Below are 17688 nucleotides of genomic sequence, written 5' to 3'. Positions count from 1 at the left end.
TTCGAAATTTTGCGGAAAGAATCGAGATATTAACGTCACGTGTCAAATACCGACGTTCTGAACATGTTCAATAACAAAGCACACGAGACTGAACCGGAAACCTTATCGTGGCTAGCGTTTTTTCGCTTTAGAGGTAAGTGCCCGTTTGTGCAACCCTTTCGCGACGACGCGCGCTTAATATGACCTCGCGTCGAGATTTAAGGGTTACCCGATAGAAAGTTACGGACTAGGTTCGGTGTTGTAAGCGCGTAAGTTCAAAGTTAGGCCCACTGATTGATTGGCGAGTAGAGGAATTAGTTGAAATACTGTTAATGTCAACTGGATATCCGCTCAGCAAAAATAAACACTTGATTTCGGAAAACTGATACAAAAAGAACAGCAAAACTAAATCGTCCAAACAAAAAGAACAAGGCACTCAATTAATCAAAAACAATATCACCTTTGTTAAAAAATCGCATTGCATCATCAGTTATATTTATTTTTAATATGTTTTAATTGTGATAGTTAATATCCCCAATACTTTTGATGCCGTTATTTAATCTATTGTGTATACTGTTGAAATGATAAAAGGCATACAATTCAAACCCTTTGTAAATTTAATTTACAGATCATGTTACAACCCCCACACACATTTGTATACTTTGCCAGTATCTTCAACTCACACAACTTTGCAAAATAAACAGATAAAAATCTTGGTCAATTTTTTTCTTTTTTCATGCTTGATTTTTGATCTTCAAATTTAGTTTTTTTTTTAAGTAAAAATAACTTACCATTTATCACATCTTGCACATTCTCCAGCAGTTTTAAAGTAATGTATTCCACTGATGCCGATAAAATTAGTCGATTATTGGACCGGTTAAGAAAAACTATCCTAGTGTCTTGTACTTTTACCTTGAAAGAAAAATGTTTTTAAATTTAAAAAAAAAATTTTTGAAAAATTTAAAAACTGGGTTCAAAATTCCAAAAAAGTTGCCAGACAAAATAGCTGATGTAGGTCACTAGAACAATATTGATTCAGCCGAAATATAAAAATATTTACATTTCTTTAATCAGACCTTTTGTGCTATTTACATTCAGTTTAGAGCTTTTTTAACAAAACACAAGGGACTGTGTTATAAGGTTTAAAAATACTTACATTTGAATCACAATATAAGGTGTTTCCAAAGCCATACACATCTAAAAACTTCTTTTTAAAGAAAGAGTTCATACTGTTTGCTTTAATAACAAGGAGGTCATTTGTTAAAGCAGAACCTTTCATAACTCTCCAAATCTAGAGATGAAAACATAAATTAATTATTTTACTATTTTTTTTTATTTTGTGCAAATTTTTGTTTTTGTTATTTATTTAATTGAAATTTTTATTTTTTAAATTTTGTAACAAAAATAGTCCCAAATTAAACAAGTTAGAATTTTGTTTAAAAATATATTTACACTTAAAATTTTAGGATAAAAATTAACACATTACCTGTAAATTACATTTATAAGACCCTGCTCTAGTTAAATCACATTGTGTGACCGTCCCAGTCAGAATAATATTTGAAGTTGTATTTTTTTCTGTTATTGTGTTATCCTGACATGATTTCGGTGTTTTTGGTTTAATTGACAACATAACATTTCGTCGTGCTCTTGAGCTTTCGACAGTTATAATCAAACTTGCAAATAATGCAAGAAGTTGTATAAAACTTAGTACTCTTGGAGACATTGTTTTTTAAATAATGTATATTTCAGCACTTTCAATATAGTTGAATCCAAATATATTTAACTCCAATAGTATATCACATTAATCTTTTCACTTTATTAAAATTAATTCTAATATAAACTTATTGCCCTAAAAATGCATAGTTGAAAAAATGTTAAATCTTGACCATTAGCATAGCATTTCTTCAGACCTTATTATTTACTAAATTACTAAGTTCAATCTATCATTACTAAAATAACTGTCGCTATAAACTCCCCACAATTTGTTTTCTATTGTGTTCAGCTTCCTTCTGTAGGCATTGTCCTTCTTCGAAGGCGATAATTAGGTAACAGTAGCTTATACAAATAAGTACACAATTATTTGCTTACGCAAAAAAACGATTTTTTTAAGACGCGAATAAATGTTCATAGCACCTGGCATTTGCGAACGACAATCCAACATTTAATAGAGCAAATCGTTTAAGCCTAAATATCCTTTTTATTCGTGTTTAATATTTCCGTTTTAACAATTAATTACTGCTGATTAAGATCACATAGTAAATACGATTTCGCTATCTTAAAATTATTGTTGTTTTAAAACTGTATAAATACACTTAAATTCCAAAACACACGTTTCGTAGACTTGTTTTTAAAGGAACTTACACTTGCTAGTTATTAAGGAAAGTTAAAACAACTGCCTAATCTCAACAGCTCAATACTTCACAACCTATCGACTAACCTTGTCTCTATTTTAAGCGAACATTCCGATCTAAATGCTGTGACCATAACAAACCAGGCCACGTGCGTTTGTAGCTCACGTGCTCCCACTGACGGAAATATATTTATTGAAATAATAAATTGCAAATTTTTGTGAGTGACGTTGTTACCCTAGTTTTATAAAGGAAATGTACACAGAAATATTAAAAAACGTTTAAATTAAAAATTAGTTTTTATATATTTAGGTTTAAAAACAATTTAGTTAAATATTTAAAGCATTTTTACATTATTTGTGCATATATATATACACACTATATTGTCTCAGTTTCTTACTCTTTTATAGGAAACTGAAAAATGCTTAAATAGCTCTTTTATAAAATAACAATTTAATTTTAAATTCTTTAGTTTTTCAGAACGAAATTAACGCTCTTTGTTATAAGAAAATAACAATTGTCTTCGCCTTGAATAGACCCATGACTAAGCTGAATTTTTCCCACATTATCTGATGACGAATCATTCGATTATTTCCGTACTAAGCTAAATTAAACAAAATTACAAAAACGAAAATTTATTCACCGTTTTAATATTTCGATAACACTAATCGTAATCTACACAGAACCAAAGTCATAGTTAATATGTGTATAAGGTGTTTCTCTATTTATCCAAATCCAAATGAACTAAGCCAAAAGCTATGCATAGCAAAATATAGCGAGCTATTAACGAGTGCACAAATCCATAATAAGTAGCAAGCTGGGATTGGAAAAAATGTACTTCGTAAAATGCACATAGTTCAATAAAAAAGACACAAAAAAACGAACGAATAATAAATAACATACAAAATAGGAACATTATCATTAGCACCGATATAGCAGAAGATTTTAAATATTAGAGGCCTTCATAGAATTATTTTCCCAGCTCGTGCTTTGCTGGGCAGCTTGACTGTCGTAAGTCGGGGGCGGGTTATTATCTTTACATTCAACAACAAAGTCTGTGTTTTTCGTTGGTCTCATGGTCAGCATTTCGTCGCTTTCAGTTGTTGCAGCATTGTACCCTTCATGTCCTCTTTCTTCTTCTTTGTTTCTAAACAAGTTTAATTATATTAAGTTTAAGTAGAATGTATTGATTTAATGTTAAAAGTTTGACGCTATATTAGGCAATTTACATTAGTTTAGTGTACTTGTCAGTAGGCTTGACAGAAGTACTGTTAGCGTCTTACTTAAAGACGTTACAAATGATGGCGCAATAAACACCAAACACAAGATTTAAAAACTATTTTAGGTTAGTTTGACTGCTATAAAACGTTGCTAAAAACTTATATAAGCGCAATTTTGTAAGTAACATTGTTTTAAATACCGAGGAAAATTTTCAGCTTTAAGGCAAGTATAACGTTATTTTGTTTGTAATTCCGGAACTGGATTAATTCTCTTATCACGTATATATCTACTAACAACATTACTGGGAGTAGAAAACTTGTAAATTTTCAACTTACATGTTGCTTTGATGGTAAAGTACATATAAACATGAGTTAAGAAGATTATAAAATGTATATGTTAAGTAGGTAATGGTTGTTTGAACTGCATGCTATTCAGACACTTGAGCATTAATAAAACGACAATCAAATAAAGACTTTAATTTTAAGCTTAAAAAATTGCCACAAAACTCGAGACACTTAAATTCTTGGCTATGAGAAATGTTTGTTTAATTACTACATTAATTGATTGACATCGTATTTAATAAGGCACTAAAATTTAAAAAAAAAACTAGCAAAAAATACTGCGACAAAGTAATAATTTGAATACGGATAGGTTTAATTAAACGGCCGTTTTTTTCTATTTGAAAAACCTAAAAAATTATAAATTTACCCTTTTTTAAGCCAGTGGAAAGCCAGCATCACAACAATTCCAACAATCAGGATTGACAACGTCACGAAGTAGGGTATTAACCACGTCTCCATACCCGAACCATTCTTAAGATGTTGAATCGTCAGTTCTTGCTGTTCGCTTCTAGATAGGACCATTTTAGATTTCTGAATTTATTAATATTTAAAAATAGTTCGACTTTCTTTTCAAGTTAATCGATACGGTATTTAAACTTGTTCTAAAATAGCAATAAGCATAACACTTTAGAAATTTGAAATACAGTAAAATCGATAAGCAGTACTTAAGCCTAACAAAACAAAAAAGAGATTCATGGTTTAAGGTATTCCACTTAACAGCTTATTAAAGCGTGAGTTCACACAATAACTTAATGTTAAATGTAACTGTATAGTCAGTATAGTCTTTTACATTTAACTTGATAATTTTGTCTATTTAACCAAATAATTCATATAAATGACAGTAGGTTAAATCTGGTAAAACTATTAAATTTGTAATACATCTAAACCTTATCAAAAGTTTCTTGTTATTATATATGATTTTCTATACTACTATTTACCCTTTTTATATAGCATATACTACTCTGTATACAGAATCTCAAAGTAAACAAACCAACAGAATACTACTACAACAACTGCCTCGTTTTTAAACTGACGCAACAATGGATATAAACACGTAGTGGAAATTCACTCGCTACGCTCTGACGAATATTTAAAGCTTACGGGCCTTATGTTAAACCATTCATAATACAATTCAAAAGAAAAAAAGGCAGACTATACTGTATATAGGCCACTAATGTTAGCCTGAGCGTCAGTTTCCTTAATCGTTTTAAAGTACATCCGATATGCAATAACGCATACACATAATATTTCGTTTATTTTTTGTATTAAGGTTATAATTTTGATTCTAATAATATAGTAAATTGTACTGTTAAAATGGCAATATTGTTGTTTTTTTTCGATATACCGATATTACTTGGTATTAGGGCGATAAAAAAATTATTTTTACTTTGGAATTTTTGTATTGACGTCATTAAAACACAATGGTGTTAGTCATAGTAAACGATCGATTTTAATTTAAACAAAAACGACTTCTGGTATTTGATATAAACATTTTTAATTTTATTTCCACACTATAATTTTAACAAAAGAACAATGGTTTAACTTTCAACACATTATTGGTTTATTTTAAATTAAATTTTTTTGCTTATATATTGTTATTTTTTACCGACTTTACGTACAAAAAATAGAGAAATGTTATTCATTTATTTACACCCTTTTTTTAAATGCAAGTTTGTGTTTTTTAAAACAAAAACACCTTGTTTATCTGAGGATAAATAACGTGTTAAGAGGGGGCTTTCCCTTACTACAACAATCGCTTCTAGGCCACGTGACGTATACTACTAATTTGCACATTTTATATTTCTTGCTTGTAAGCTTATTAGAAATGGAAGCTCCTTTGTGTATTATTGATGCATTCACAAGTAAACCATTCTCTGGGAATCCGGCTGCAATATGTTGGATACAAAAACCAGGGTAAGTGAAACCTTAGCTTTATTTATCGAATGCTACATTATTTGTTAAATAAATTTCCTTAACTTTTAGTAAAATTTCTGATGAAATGATGCAGAGTATTGCAGCTGAAATGAACTTATCAGAAACTGCTTTTGTTACTTCTGATAACTTTAAATGTGCAAATGAATTTGATCTTAGATGGTTTACTCCAACCAACGAGGTAAATACCTTTAAAAATCTTTAATTTTTTGTCTTGAATATTGTAGTGTAGTTGTATTTCTAACCTTTTAGTTTATTGATTCAAGGTCCCCTTATGTGGACATGCAACTCTTGCCTCAGCTGCTTCAATATTTCATTTTGCCAACAACCAGAACAATGAAATTACATTTTCAACGTTAAGTGGAAAACTAAATGCTCGGAAAAAAGATGGTAATATATCACAGTTAAAAACTTGACTAGTAGAACGACACCAACTATTTTTTTTATTTTAGAACTTATTATTTTGGATTTTCCATCTAATAAGCCAACCATATGTAACAAAGACCTATTAGAATTGTTTATAACTATATTTAAACAAACACATGAATTCAACATGACCGACACTGTCTGGCTTTCAACTACAACAAAGAAGTTAGTTATAAAAATGAAGGAAGGCTTTACAAGGGACCAGCTGGAAGCCTTAAACCCTGATATCCCTGCCATGCATTTAACCCATGATGGGTCGTTGTTTAAGGGGGTTATTGTGACAGCTAACCCACCTAAGGAAGATGGGTATGATTTTATATCCCGTTACTTTGCACCATGGAATGGAATTCCAGAGGACCCAGTTACGGGGTCAGCACACACAGTCTTGGCCCCATTTTGGGGTGAAATCCTTAACAAAATGACAATGAAAGCAAGGCAATGTTCAAAAAGAGGAGGCGATGTCACAGTCACAATAAGAAAGGATGGCAGAATTGATATTGCTGGAAGTTATGCTGTTGTGATGCATGGTACATTACAAATACCATTGTAATTAGGATACCAAGGGTTTTGGTTTTAAATGGATAAAGGTTGATAAGGGGTAGTTGTTGAACTAGAATGTAGTTGGTGGTCAAAGTTTAACTAGTTTTTAGTTATGCAAAATGTTAGTAATTAACACATATGCAATTTATATTTGTTTGTAGCTAATAAAACCAACATCTAAAATACTTCTGTTCAAGATTGTAATACATAAAAAATAAAAAAAAGAAGTTTAAATGACAACAAAACAAATAAATTCACGATCTTCTGGTTATCTCACGAATATAATCAGAAGTTTGGTTTTTATATAAACAAAGAAATCCTCCGAGTGCCAATCCTACTCCTGTTCCAAAAAAGAAACGACCAACTGGTGGCAATTTTCTAAAAACAAATTTATTTCTTAATTTTTTTTTTGCAGAATTTTTTTTGGCAAATTCTAGGTTATGAAAAGGCTGACTTTATGGCCTAAACATAGGATAATATTTGTTACCCCAACATTACCTCAAGCTGCTTTTCAAAGTTTGTTTGTTATTAGGCATATTGCTAGATAAAAACATGCAGTTTTTTATTTGGACCCGGCAGTTGTTTGTACTGTTTATAGCCCCTTACTTAAAGGCGCTAGGATAAGGCAGCAGTGAGAACCAAACCAATGAATATAATAAACTAACAAATTGGTAAAAAATACTGTAAGCTGTTAGTATTTAGTGAACAAATGCTTAGAAAGCTTTAAAACTAAGTAAAATAAACTTACCGAATTGTTTTTCTAATAAGACCAACTGCTTCTTCTTCTACTGCTTCTGTTCCATGTTTTTTAACATTTAAAACTCCTACCAATAAAAACATTTTAAATAAATTCAAAAAACACCAATTTCAAATTGCTATACCAACTTTAGACTATTTTTCCTAAAAAACTTAATAAAATTGAGGATAAGACATATTAAAACAAAATATGGTAACCTGGTAGTGAGTATAAAGCTCCAGCAGCAGCTCCACCAACCAATGTGTTCACTTCATCTTCAACTCCTCTCGATTTTTCACAAATAATTGAACAAGCGCAATATAGTACAGCAACAGAACCAAATTTTTGGGCCATTTGTCCTCCATTTTTTAGAATCGCGCTTGTCATTTGCATTCTTTGAGATTTACCCTAATAGCAAGACAGTTAATTTAAGATCTTAGCTTAATTCAATGGCAGTGTAGTGGTCAGAACATTATACTTTACTACATGGGGTTCTGGGTTCGACTCCCAATGCTCCGATGCTGTAGTGATCTTAAGTAAGGCACTATAAACAGTATTTACACCTGCTGAGCCAACACTTAATCAGAAGCTTAATCATTGAGCAATTATAATCTATAATATTTCAAACTGCCAAAAGTAACTGAAGATTGGGTTAGGATAACTGTTGTTACTCTATGTTTAGGTCATGATGTCGACAATAAATATAATAAAAAAAATATTAATCTAGTTATTTATAATAAAATAGAAATCGTACTTTAAGTAATTGTAAACCGCTATATCTTAAACTTTCCAATCCTCCTAAACTTGCTCCGACAACTGCTGCCGTGCCGACCATAGAAAACATCATTTGAGTTCGTGACCTTGTAGCTGATGCGTCCTCCGGAAGAATATATTCTTCCGCTCCTCCTAAGTAATTGGGGTTTATATTGAGGTAAGGAGTTTGCATGTACGGCGTCTGTTCTGGTTTATTTTTATTTTCATCATCAGATGAGTTATTAAAACTAAACATTTTTGTTAATTGTCTTGAATGTTAAAAGTTTAGTCGTCAGATAACAGCTAGGAATGTAGTTCGGTCTGTCGGTTCGTCGGTTTGTAAAGCGGTTTTAGTTTTAATAAATTAGACTGTTACCGATACTTAAGCCCTCTATCTGTTACTCTGCCAATAGAAATACAATAAAAATATAAATATTTTGCTTGAATATTTGTTTATTACTTATATTTTAACCTAGTTTGTCCTGTTTAATTGGCTTACGAAACACGTGCATTATAATTGTAAGTGAGCTAGCTGTCAATCAAACTGAGACCTTGTAAATTAGTGATGACAACATTTTGCTGGATCGATAACACAATATTTGTATTAAAATTTTAATTTATCCCCCAAGAGGAAAAAAACAAATTTTATAAAAATTAATAACATGGCTTACTTACCATAGAGAATAAGTAGTTAATAATGACTTAAAATAAAATTTAACTTTATTATAAACTTAAAGTTTACTAATAAACCGGCAGCATGGTGAAGTGGTCAGAACACTGAGCTTTACTACGAGGTCTTGTGTCCGATTCCTGCTACTTTTATGCTGTGGTGCTTTTGAGTAATGTGCTATAAACAGTGCAAACTTTTGCTAAATAATCCTAACTGCCGAAGACATCTCGAGACTGGTTTGGGGTAACTAATTTTACTGGGTATACGTATGTCGCAAAGTCGACATTCCCACATCAAGGATGAATAAATACCAAAAAAAAAATATATTGTACTTGGTGGTTTATTAAAACAAAAACACTGTAAATAAGAGGACACACCAGTACGATGCAGTGGTTAACATAAGTTCGCTTATGTAGTGGAAAACAAGTTATGGTGAAAAAAAATCTTCGAAAACGCTAAGAAGTAAAAACACAAAAAAGGTTGCAATAATAAATTGAAAGATAAAAACGTTTGATTCAATACAAAACAAATAAAATCCTGGCTAAAGAAAACCAAGGCACTAGTATAAAGTAACATCGTGTATATATTACCTAACTAATTACAAGTTAGTTACAGGAGAACTAAAAATAGGTAAACCATGACAATTATGTACAGTTATTTGTACAAATAAAAGTAACTGATCGCCAAAACTTCTAAAAACATTACGATTGGAATGGAACAGATATACGTTATCGAAGGCTCAAAATATCTGTACCAAAGCGGTAAAAACCCGGGCATTTTTAGCCCAACTTAAACAGATATTGCACTACATACTGAACACACTTTTTTACAAGTTTTAAACTAATGATTTTGAAACTTTTACCCCACGTGAACTAATGGCCAATATAAGAAAAAAACGAGAAAGAGAATTGCCTTCGAAAACAAAATGAAACTTATTTACAAAACACGCGCAGTATACACAAATAATGATTACACAAACACACACGAAAAGAGTATAAACAGAAAAATCGATGCACTTTCTAAGCACAGGGTGATATCCACCTTAGCTTACAGCATTTATGTCAGGATCACAGTGATTTAAAAAGAATATCAAAAGTACAACAACGCCGCTGAAGCAGCGAACCTGGTTTTGACATGTAAAAATAAGCTAATACTGCCAATGCGCAAAATAAAATCCTATATACATGGCATAAAAAAGGAGTATTGAGGGCTGCGAATTGCGGCAGTAGTTTATGATGAAAAATCTCATGTTAACACAACTTGTGCAGCAACACCGTGATATTTAGTGATATTTGCAATACAGTTTGTGTATATATTTATATGCATAATTAAGTAGCAATACACAGTTTTTAGCGCTTTTTAGTTTGTACATCAACTCGGTAGACTAGTTGGAATGTGAAGGGTAAATTTTTTTTAAGTAAAAATTTCTAAATTACCTAGCAGTTTATAGGATGTGTGTATATTGGAAAAAGGTAAATTGCAATATGGGTGCAACAGCTAACATTTTAAATGTAAAACTTGCCTAATAATTTGAACTTTTTTAATATTTTACAAGCAATTCGCAGAATTAACCCTCACCTAAATAAAACAATCAACGTTATTATATTATTTTAAATACCTTGGTTTGCCTAACTTAAGATTGCCATGTCTAAAATAAACTTTTAAGAAGTTGGAACGTCTTCCTCTATTTGATCAACTTCTGGCGACGATTTCGGATGTAAAAACGCTTCAGCAACATTATTATTTAAATCCACATCGCCAGTGTACATCTCTTCATCATCGGAGTAACTATCATCACTTAACCTTTCATTTGCTTCATTAGTTAAGGATTTAGATGAGCAGCCTTTCTTTACCTCAATTTCTTGCATTAATACACTTTCCTGTTGTTTGTCGTCACATGTTAGTTGATTTGTACTTGAGCTTGTTGTGCAACAGGGAATTATAGATGGTGTGTCGACGGTGTTGTTTGTCATGGCTGTTGTATGGTGTAAGCTTTGTCGATTATCAGTTGCAACCTGAGACAACATTTAAACGTTAAAAAAAGTTTATTTTAAAAATTCCAAAAAAATGTGACTATAAAGCAATATTAAATATTGACATCTTTACCTTGTTAAAATTTAATACCTAAGGTTTTTATTGTAAAAGTCATAAAAAAGTTACACAAAATTTACCACAACCAGACACTTACAAAAATAAACTCGCTTAAATATAGAAAAAGGTCAACTTAAAAAAGCTGACGAAACTCACGTTGTTGTTAAGTGGGGAAAGGTGGTTTTGAGCGAGTACTTTAGGAATGTAATAACTAAGTGAGGCAAGTGATAACATCGATGAAGTTATGTTACATGGGACTATTGTCATGGCTGTATCACTGTGTCAAAAAAAATTAAAAATTAAAAAAAGACAATCAATGTAATAAACATATAAAGTTAATAGCCTATCTTAGTTTAATTAAAAAAGCGTAGGCTATTAAATTTTTAATTTTCATGTAGAAATACACATTTCATTGTAAGCCTTTTATTTTAAATGGCTTGCTTATATTTAAATTTCAAAAAATTGCTGGTATGCACTTACTACATGACACGGGAAAAAAACATTCTATTTTAAAAAAATTGCTACTTTGCATAATTGCCAATTTGCATATAATAGCACAACTTGACTTTGAGTTAAAATAAACAATATTTACCCATTTTCGTTTTGTTGTACACATGCTATAGTGTTTACGGGTCTTCTTCGAGATGAATAAGGGGGTGGGGGTGAAGCGCTGGGGGGGATTCGAATAACATCATCGTATAGTGGCAATTTACAATACCCCAAAACCTCTGCAAAATTAAATTCAAAAAATAAATATATTTTTTTTAAATAAAACTATAAAAAAATTACCTTTTTAATACAAAAATTCTATAACCTACTTTTGCAGTTTTAAGTAGAAACAAAAACACATCAATAATTTTTGACCCATTATCATATTTTAAAATAGGGCCAAATAGAAATATATTAGTAACTCATTTTCAGCACAACTTTAGCCACCCACAACATGTGAATCATGTCCTTTTTAGTATTTATTTACTCGGCTATTAAAACTAAGTCAATGATTTAACAGAGCAAGAATGTGAATCAAACAATCCTAAACATGTGAACGGTAACTGCCAGTGGCCACTGGCGTCGATCCTGGGGGTGCAGGGGGTGCATACACCCCCACTTTTAATTTTACCAAGTGCTGAATATATGTGGCACCCCTAGAATATTTGCAAAATTTTGCATTTGGTGTAAAAACGGATAGTTATATACGCGATCTAGAAAATTTCACGATAATAAATACTTGGAATGTCGCCAAGTAGTTAACAAATGTTAATCAAAATGGCATTTTCTGCGTGCCACGTTGTAGATTGTGTAAAACTGGAATTATTACGAAACAAATAACAATTGTCTGGTGCCTTATTTTACGTAATAATTGTTGTACTTCCGTTGGTTAAAAACCAACGTGGTCTGCTATCGTTGCGAACATTAAGATTAAGACTATTTAGAGTCTATTTTAGAAAAGCTAAACCAATTATGAGCACTTTAAAACGTTTTTTTTTTAGAAAATACGTTACTTTTTCTGGCACCCCTAACATTAGTAAAAAAAAATTTTGGATCGACGCCCATGCCAGTGGCTATAATATTTTTTAGTATTATCTTTCAGTGCAAGAACTAGTTCGAAAATTTAATATTTTGAATTTAATTTAATATTAACAGCATACAAAAACACTATATTTTTTCTGTTTGTAGAACCATTTACATCAATATATACCAAGTTATTACATTAAACAAGGACTTTTTATTTTTTTGAAAAAAATTGATTAAAACTTACTGTTATCCAAAGGTGGGCCCGGGTAGTTACATGCCCCAGCAAATGGCTCCCTGCCGGTAATAGAATGAGCATTATTTCTCAACCTTCTCGCATCTCTTCGCTTCTGTCTGTGGTGGTAAATGCAACAACAAGTCATAAAAATTACTAGACCCCAGATCAGCCAGAACCCTGCAAAAAAAATTAGATTTTGTTTAAAATAAATAATTTTTATTTTTATTGAAGCTGATTTGGCGAAAATGTGACAAAACTTTTTTCAGCTTTGGTGTTTTTCTTATGTATTATTTTTTTACTATATGAAATTGTCATTTTTTGCGTACAGTATACTTGCTAATTAAAGCTGGTATAGTAAAACAACAAGTTTTTTTTTAATTTAAATTTGCCTTCTAATTAACCTTTGCTTGTTAAACAGCAAGCAGACATCGAACCATGGCTAACGACATCTTTACTGCAAAAAAGTAATCAAAAAAAATAATAATACAGATCCTTATAAAACGCACATACGCTAAAATAAAAATAAATCCAGTTACATTGTTAAACTATATATAATAAATATCGTAAGCTTATTATAATTCCATTTATTGCATAAATATACAATGTATAATTAGGCAAAAATCCAATATTATAAATTATTAATAACATAATAAAGAAGCATATTCAGCAATAAAAAAAATATATTGATGACCAGTCAATTTTAATGACGTATATCTACATATATTTTTAATACAGTTTTTGTACTAACCTGTTTTTCCATAATAAAACAGAAATTTTACTAAAACACAAACTTACAAAACATAATTAAAATAAATACCCCCCCAAAAAGGTAAACAAAAACAAACACCCTTTTTTGATGTTTTTTTTTTTTTATAAATTTATGACTTGCTTGAAAAATAACAGGCCTACGCTTTTAAAAATTCTAATGTATCTAAAAGTATGTTACAAAATGCCCTCGCTATTTTACAAAATAACTATTTTAGTAATTAATAGAAAATACTTACACCAAAGTTCATAATAGTAAGTACAGCAACCTTCTTCACCACAGCAGTGTCCAACATTACAAGTATAAATTGAACCGTTTCCGTTTTCACACGTTTCTTGGTTCTAAAAAAATATAAAACAATGTTAAAGTTTCATAGATATAAACTTTAAGCCTAATTTTAAGAAGAAGAAATTCCTGTGAAAGTTACCGTTTCGGTCTGACCCTATATTTATAACATCGTATTTTTTCTATGTTTTTACTACTTTGTAGGCCATGCAGTAAAGCATGCTATTTATTTTATAAATTTATTTAAAGGCCCAATTTAAATTTTGTCAGTGTTTATAAATTAAAGTTTTAACAAGAAAAATATTAATGTTTTTATATATAATTTAATTATCCCGAAAAAAGGGAAAAAAATTTGGTATTCTGGTCTTATAAATTGTAATTGAACATTCTTATTATTTAATTTAATTAAATAAAAAGAACAGCATAGGATTTTCAAATTTATTTCGCGAAATTCCTAAAAGGGAATAAAACACTGCAAAAAAATGTTATCAAAAGTGTTTTGCTTTGTCAGAGCCTTTTCTTCATTCAAGAGTTAAAGTTTTACGAGCTATAAAAGTTGCCTTTTATAACTATTTGACAGTTGAAACAGTAAAAAAAAACAAAATTGAGAGATTTTAATTATCATGACAATAAAAGAAGTAGTAAAAATATAACACAACACAATTTTTGCTAATAATTAAAATCCCGATATATCGTCATGGTAACAGAGGGCATACCTGGGTATTTGAAACTTACCACGGGCTGCGTGTTACTCGTTGAAAAATCTAACAATTGGTCGCCCAGTCTCCCCATTTTGCTGGTCGCGGGTTAATGAACGCAAGAATGGCAGAGGGGGCGGAGACACGGGGGGCTACAGCTACACCAGTCAACTACAACTGGTTAAAAAAACACAAATTCCCAAAAATATGTCAAACTATGGTGCAATTTCGAAAAAAAGCACATAAAATTTATAATATGACAAAGGCCACCAATATAATATCAACAATAAAAAATAAAGAAGAAAAATATTGGTGGAAAGTGTAAACAAAAGTAATAATAACAAATAAATGGAAATATCATTTTAAATTGACAGAAAATTATTTATAATTGTAGCATCAACTAAAATTGGATTTACAGTTAAATCTTGATTACAATTTAATTGTTTTTGTCATTTTTATGTTAGGTGAAGTAAAAATTTTTTTATTTTTAAAAATATTTAGTTTTTGCCAAAAAAGGGCATTGAAATATTACCGAAAACGCCCTGCAGCAAAGAATTTTTGGGTGACTTATAACAGTCTAACAACCCCAAAAAAAATTTGAATTAATAAAATTTTTAAACTCAATGGGTTAAAAAATTTAATTGATCAAATTTTGTCAGTATAACACCGGATTATTGTTCATTATAGTGACAGGTTAATACAAAACTACGTAATCTAGACGGTTGTATAAATCAAATGCAGGGAAGTCAATTTTAAATTGATTATGTTTTTGACAGTCCAGTTAATTACAAATACAAAAAGGTTCTAAAAAACAAAAAACAGATTACTTACCTCATCCAATATAACTAAACAATAAAAATCACATAAATAACATACTAAGAATAAAATTTACCTGTTTTTTGTTACTTTTTGATGTGTAGGTAACGCGGCACTGGACAAGATGGACTATAAATATTATAAGCGTTGAAGTCTTCACTAGTTTGTCAACAAAAGCATCAAAATTTTGCATCTTGAGCTTAACTGGATTATTGTTAAGCAATTCTTGTATTATGTTAAGAATTTAAAGTATGACTAAAGTAGTACAATAAATTTAATTCACAATATCACTTTGTAATGGTAAATATATCTGCAATTAAAATAAAACAGTTAAGACTACCTTATTTACTTCTATTTACTTGTTAAATAACATATTACAAGCTCAAATTTACATATAGTTTGAAACCAATCGTTAACATAACGTAAATAAAACATATTAGTGATTTACGATCTGCAACGTCATCATTTTTTCTTTGCAAAATCAGACGAACTTAAATGCAACTGTCTGAAGATTTTACTGTGCGTACACTTGAATCTTACCTAGCTCAGCCTAGACTGAGACCTTACAATAACAAACAACAAAAACAAAGCCTTAAAGCCGCGAGCTACGCTGCGCAAACCTAGATTTAACTAGAATAAACCGAAAAAGCATCAGCGCGAGAACCTAGGCATTGCTTTTCCGTTGTTTGGTTGTTATGAACGTGTTTTCATTATTTTTGTGACGACATATAGAGAAAAGGAGAGAGGTCGGTTCAGGTTGTATCAAACCAGAATATACTGGTTTTAACTCGGTGCAAAACAAGTCGGCGGCAGCTGACCGGCGCTGTTGCAAAGGGTAGTTTAGCGTTCATAAAAATCAAAACAAAGTCCAACTTTTCTTGATAAAAAAATATTTCAAATTGCAGTATAAAAATGTTAATACTAAATCATTACCTGTTTTACAAAAGTTTTAAATTTTGATGACTGTAAAAATTTATTAGCCAAAAATAACCTACATTATAGCCAACAGCAAACTACCCTTATTATACATTACGGGTTCTGTTCAATATAGGGCGAAGGTGGTGGTTTCCTTCTTTAGTTTTGCAAAAGCAAAAGCTATAAATAGCCATATAAAAAATATTTCACCCCCTAAAAAGCATAACCTAATTAGTTAAATCTAAATATAACACAATCCCTCAATAAATTATTAATATTTTTAATAATTGTGAATGTTTTTGTTTATCCTCGATTGAATAAAGCAGAACAGTAATTGCCGACAGGAGGTTACGCCATCACCATAGCTTGCTAATGAGAAAATAGCTTCGTGTGGTATCAGTTACAGTCTTTAAACAATGTTGTTCTTTTATTAATCTCTTTGTTATGTTTTTTTTTTATAAATAGATATACCAACAAAGAAATAAAATCTTTAAATTTTTTAAAAGGCAAACACTTGATATAACCTTACAATGTTGAGGGTAAATTGGCCAAAAATATTTAAAAAGTAAATTAATAGGTTGTAAGTCTTATTTTTAATGGGCTAAATATAATAAAAAATATTTTAATTAAAGTTTAATGTGTATGCATTTTACACTAAACTTCTTTACGTTTTCCGTGCCATTAGATAAATATAGCCTTGTTCCCACGGTAAATGAATTAGAAAGTTTGCTTATTTTCGCAAGTTAGTGCCAATATACACATTACACCATCAACATCCTAATCTCAACACCCAAGTCACGTGACCCATTACGCGGCTATCTGCTTGTGTAAATATTGCAATATGATTAAATTCAAAATTAAAAGAGTAATTTAAGAACTACGATAATATTTTTAGCAATTTAAACTAGTAAAAAATATGCAAATCCAATATTTTACATGAATGTACTTATCTATAATTTTTAAGAGTTGTTTATTAAAATCTTATAAACTGCAATAACCCAAACTACAGGGAAGCGTTCCAGCAATTACTGCTAACATGATAAGCAATAAGATATTATTTTTGTTAATGTACAATCCAATTAAGTTTGATACATTTATGACAATAAGTAACATTCGCCCTGATTAAAGACACCAATTGCCCAGTTTACATAAGATCAGTCAAATAATGTCAAGGGATTATACTAAACGCTCAGTAAACATTAACAGTTAAGTATCTTAATACGGATGTAGTAGTACAGCTATAAACGCAGCTGGATGCTTATAATTTAATTAAGCCTACTGTTTAAATAACATACTTATGTTTGCGCTAATGGGAATCTTGAAACGAAAAATGATAAAAATTTGGGCTAATGTTAGTAATCCGATTGCAGTTGTGCTTAAGTTGTGTTTGAATTGGCCGAATCAAAGTGATGACTTTGTAA

The 17688-nt window shown here is 30.5% G+C and overlaps 5 protein-coding genes across 13 annotated transcripts in view; 1 reads left to right on the top strand and 4 right to left on the bottom strand.

The window, feature by feature from the left end:
• The window catches only part of LOC145744592 (agrin-like), a 31950-nt gene extending 30126 nt beyond the window's left edge, over positions 1–1824 (bottom strand). For all 7 annotated transcript variants that reach the window (XM_082562474.1, XM_082562478.1, XM_082562473.1 and 4 more), the window contains exons 1-3: positions 1466–1824; positions 1136–1270; positions 771–891 (exon numbers count right to left, since the gene is read on the bottom strand). In XM_082562474.1, the coding sequence (XP_082418600.1) occupies positions 771–891; positions 1136–1270; positions 1466–1702 (493 nt within the window). In that variant the 5' untranslated portion in view covers positions 1703–1824. The remainder of the gene's footprint in view (positions 1–770; positions 892–1135; positions 1271–1465) is intronic.
• A 1122-nt stretch (positions 1825–2946) lies between these two features.
• On the bottom strand, positions 2947–4796 carry LOC145745450 (uncharacterized). Its single transcript, XM_082563531.1, has 2 exons — positions 4257–4796; positions 2947–3474 (listed from the first exon to the last, which is right to left on the bottom strand). Exons 1-2 carry the CDS (start codon positions 4409–4411, stop codon positions 3273–3275), a joined length of 357 nt encoding a protein of 118 aa, XP_082419657.1. The 5' UTR covers positions 4412–4796; the 3' UTR covers positions 2947–3272.
• An 869-nt stretch (positions 4797–5665) lies between these two features.
• On the top strand, positions 5666–6953 carry LOC145744991 (phenazine biosynthesis-like domain-containing protein). Its single transcript, XM_082562975.1, has 4 exons — positions 5666–5803; positions 5873–6002; positions 6088–6211; positions 6274–6953. Exons 1-4 carry the CDS (start codon positions 5715–5717, stop codon positions 6795–6797), a joined length of 867 nt encoding a protein of 288 aa, XP_082419101.1. The 5' UTR covers positions 5666–5714; the 3' UTR covers positions 6798–6953.
• Positions 6954–6970: 17 nt separating this feature from the next.
• On the bottom strand, positions 6971–8749 carry LOC145744992 (mitochondrial import inner membrane translocase subunit Tim23B-like). Its single transcript, XM_082562976.1, has 4 exons — positions 8278–8749; positions 7742–7931; positions 7536–7611; positions 6971–7165 (listed from the first exon to the last, which is right to left on the bottom strand). The coding sequence occupies exons 1-4, from the start codon at positions 8530–8532 to the stop codon at positions 7042–7044; spliced, it is 645 nt and encodes a 214-aa protein (XP_082419102.1). The 5' UTR covers positions 8533–8749; the 3' UTR covers positions 6971–7041.
• Positions 8750–9250: 501 nt separating this feature from the next.
• LOC145745539 (uncharacterized) lies at positions 9251–15689 on the bottom strand. 3 transcript variants are annotated; one of them, XM_082563644.1, is made up of 7 exons: positions 15429–15567; positions 14574–14713; positions 13792–13894; positions 12797–12964; positions 11630–11765; positions 11194–11314; positions 9251–10961 (listed from the first exon to the last, which is right to left on the bottom strand). In XM_082563644.1, the coding sequence occupies exons 2-7, from the start codon at positions 14628–14630 to the stop codon at positions 10608–10610; spliced, it is 939 nt and encodes a 312-aa protein (XP_082419770.1). In that variant the 5' UTR covers positions 14631–14713; positions 15429–15567; the 3' UTR covers positions 9251–10607. The 3 variants fall into 3 exon arrangements, with proteins under 3 accessions (XP_082419770.1, XP_082419768.1, XP_082419769.1); XM_082563642.1 differs by lacking the exon at positions 14574–14713 and having other exon boundaries at positions 15429–15689; XM_082563643.1 differs by having other exon boundaries at positions 14574–15558.
• Between the last annotated feature and the right edge of the window lie 1999 nt (positions 15690–17688).

Source organism: Corella eumyota, chromosome 3, assembly GCF_963082875.1.
Source record: "Corella eumyota chromosome 3, kaCorEumy4.1, whole genome shotgun sequence".
Lineage (NCBI taxonomy): Eukaryota > Metazoa > Chordata > Ascidiacea > Phlebobranchia > Corellidae > Corella > Corella eumyota.
The sequence above is the reverse complement of the archived record's forward strand: the minus strand, read 5'-3'. Positions and strand labels throughout refer to the sequence as shown.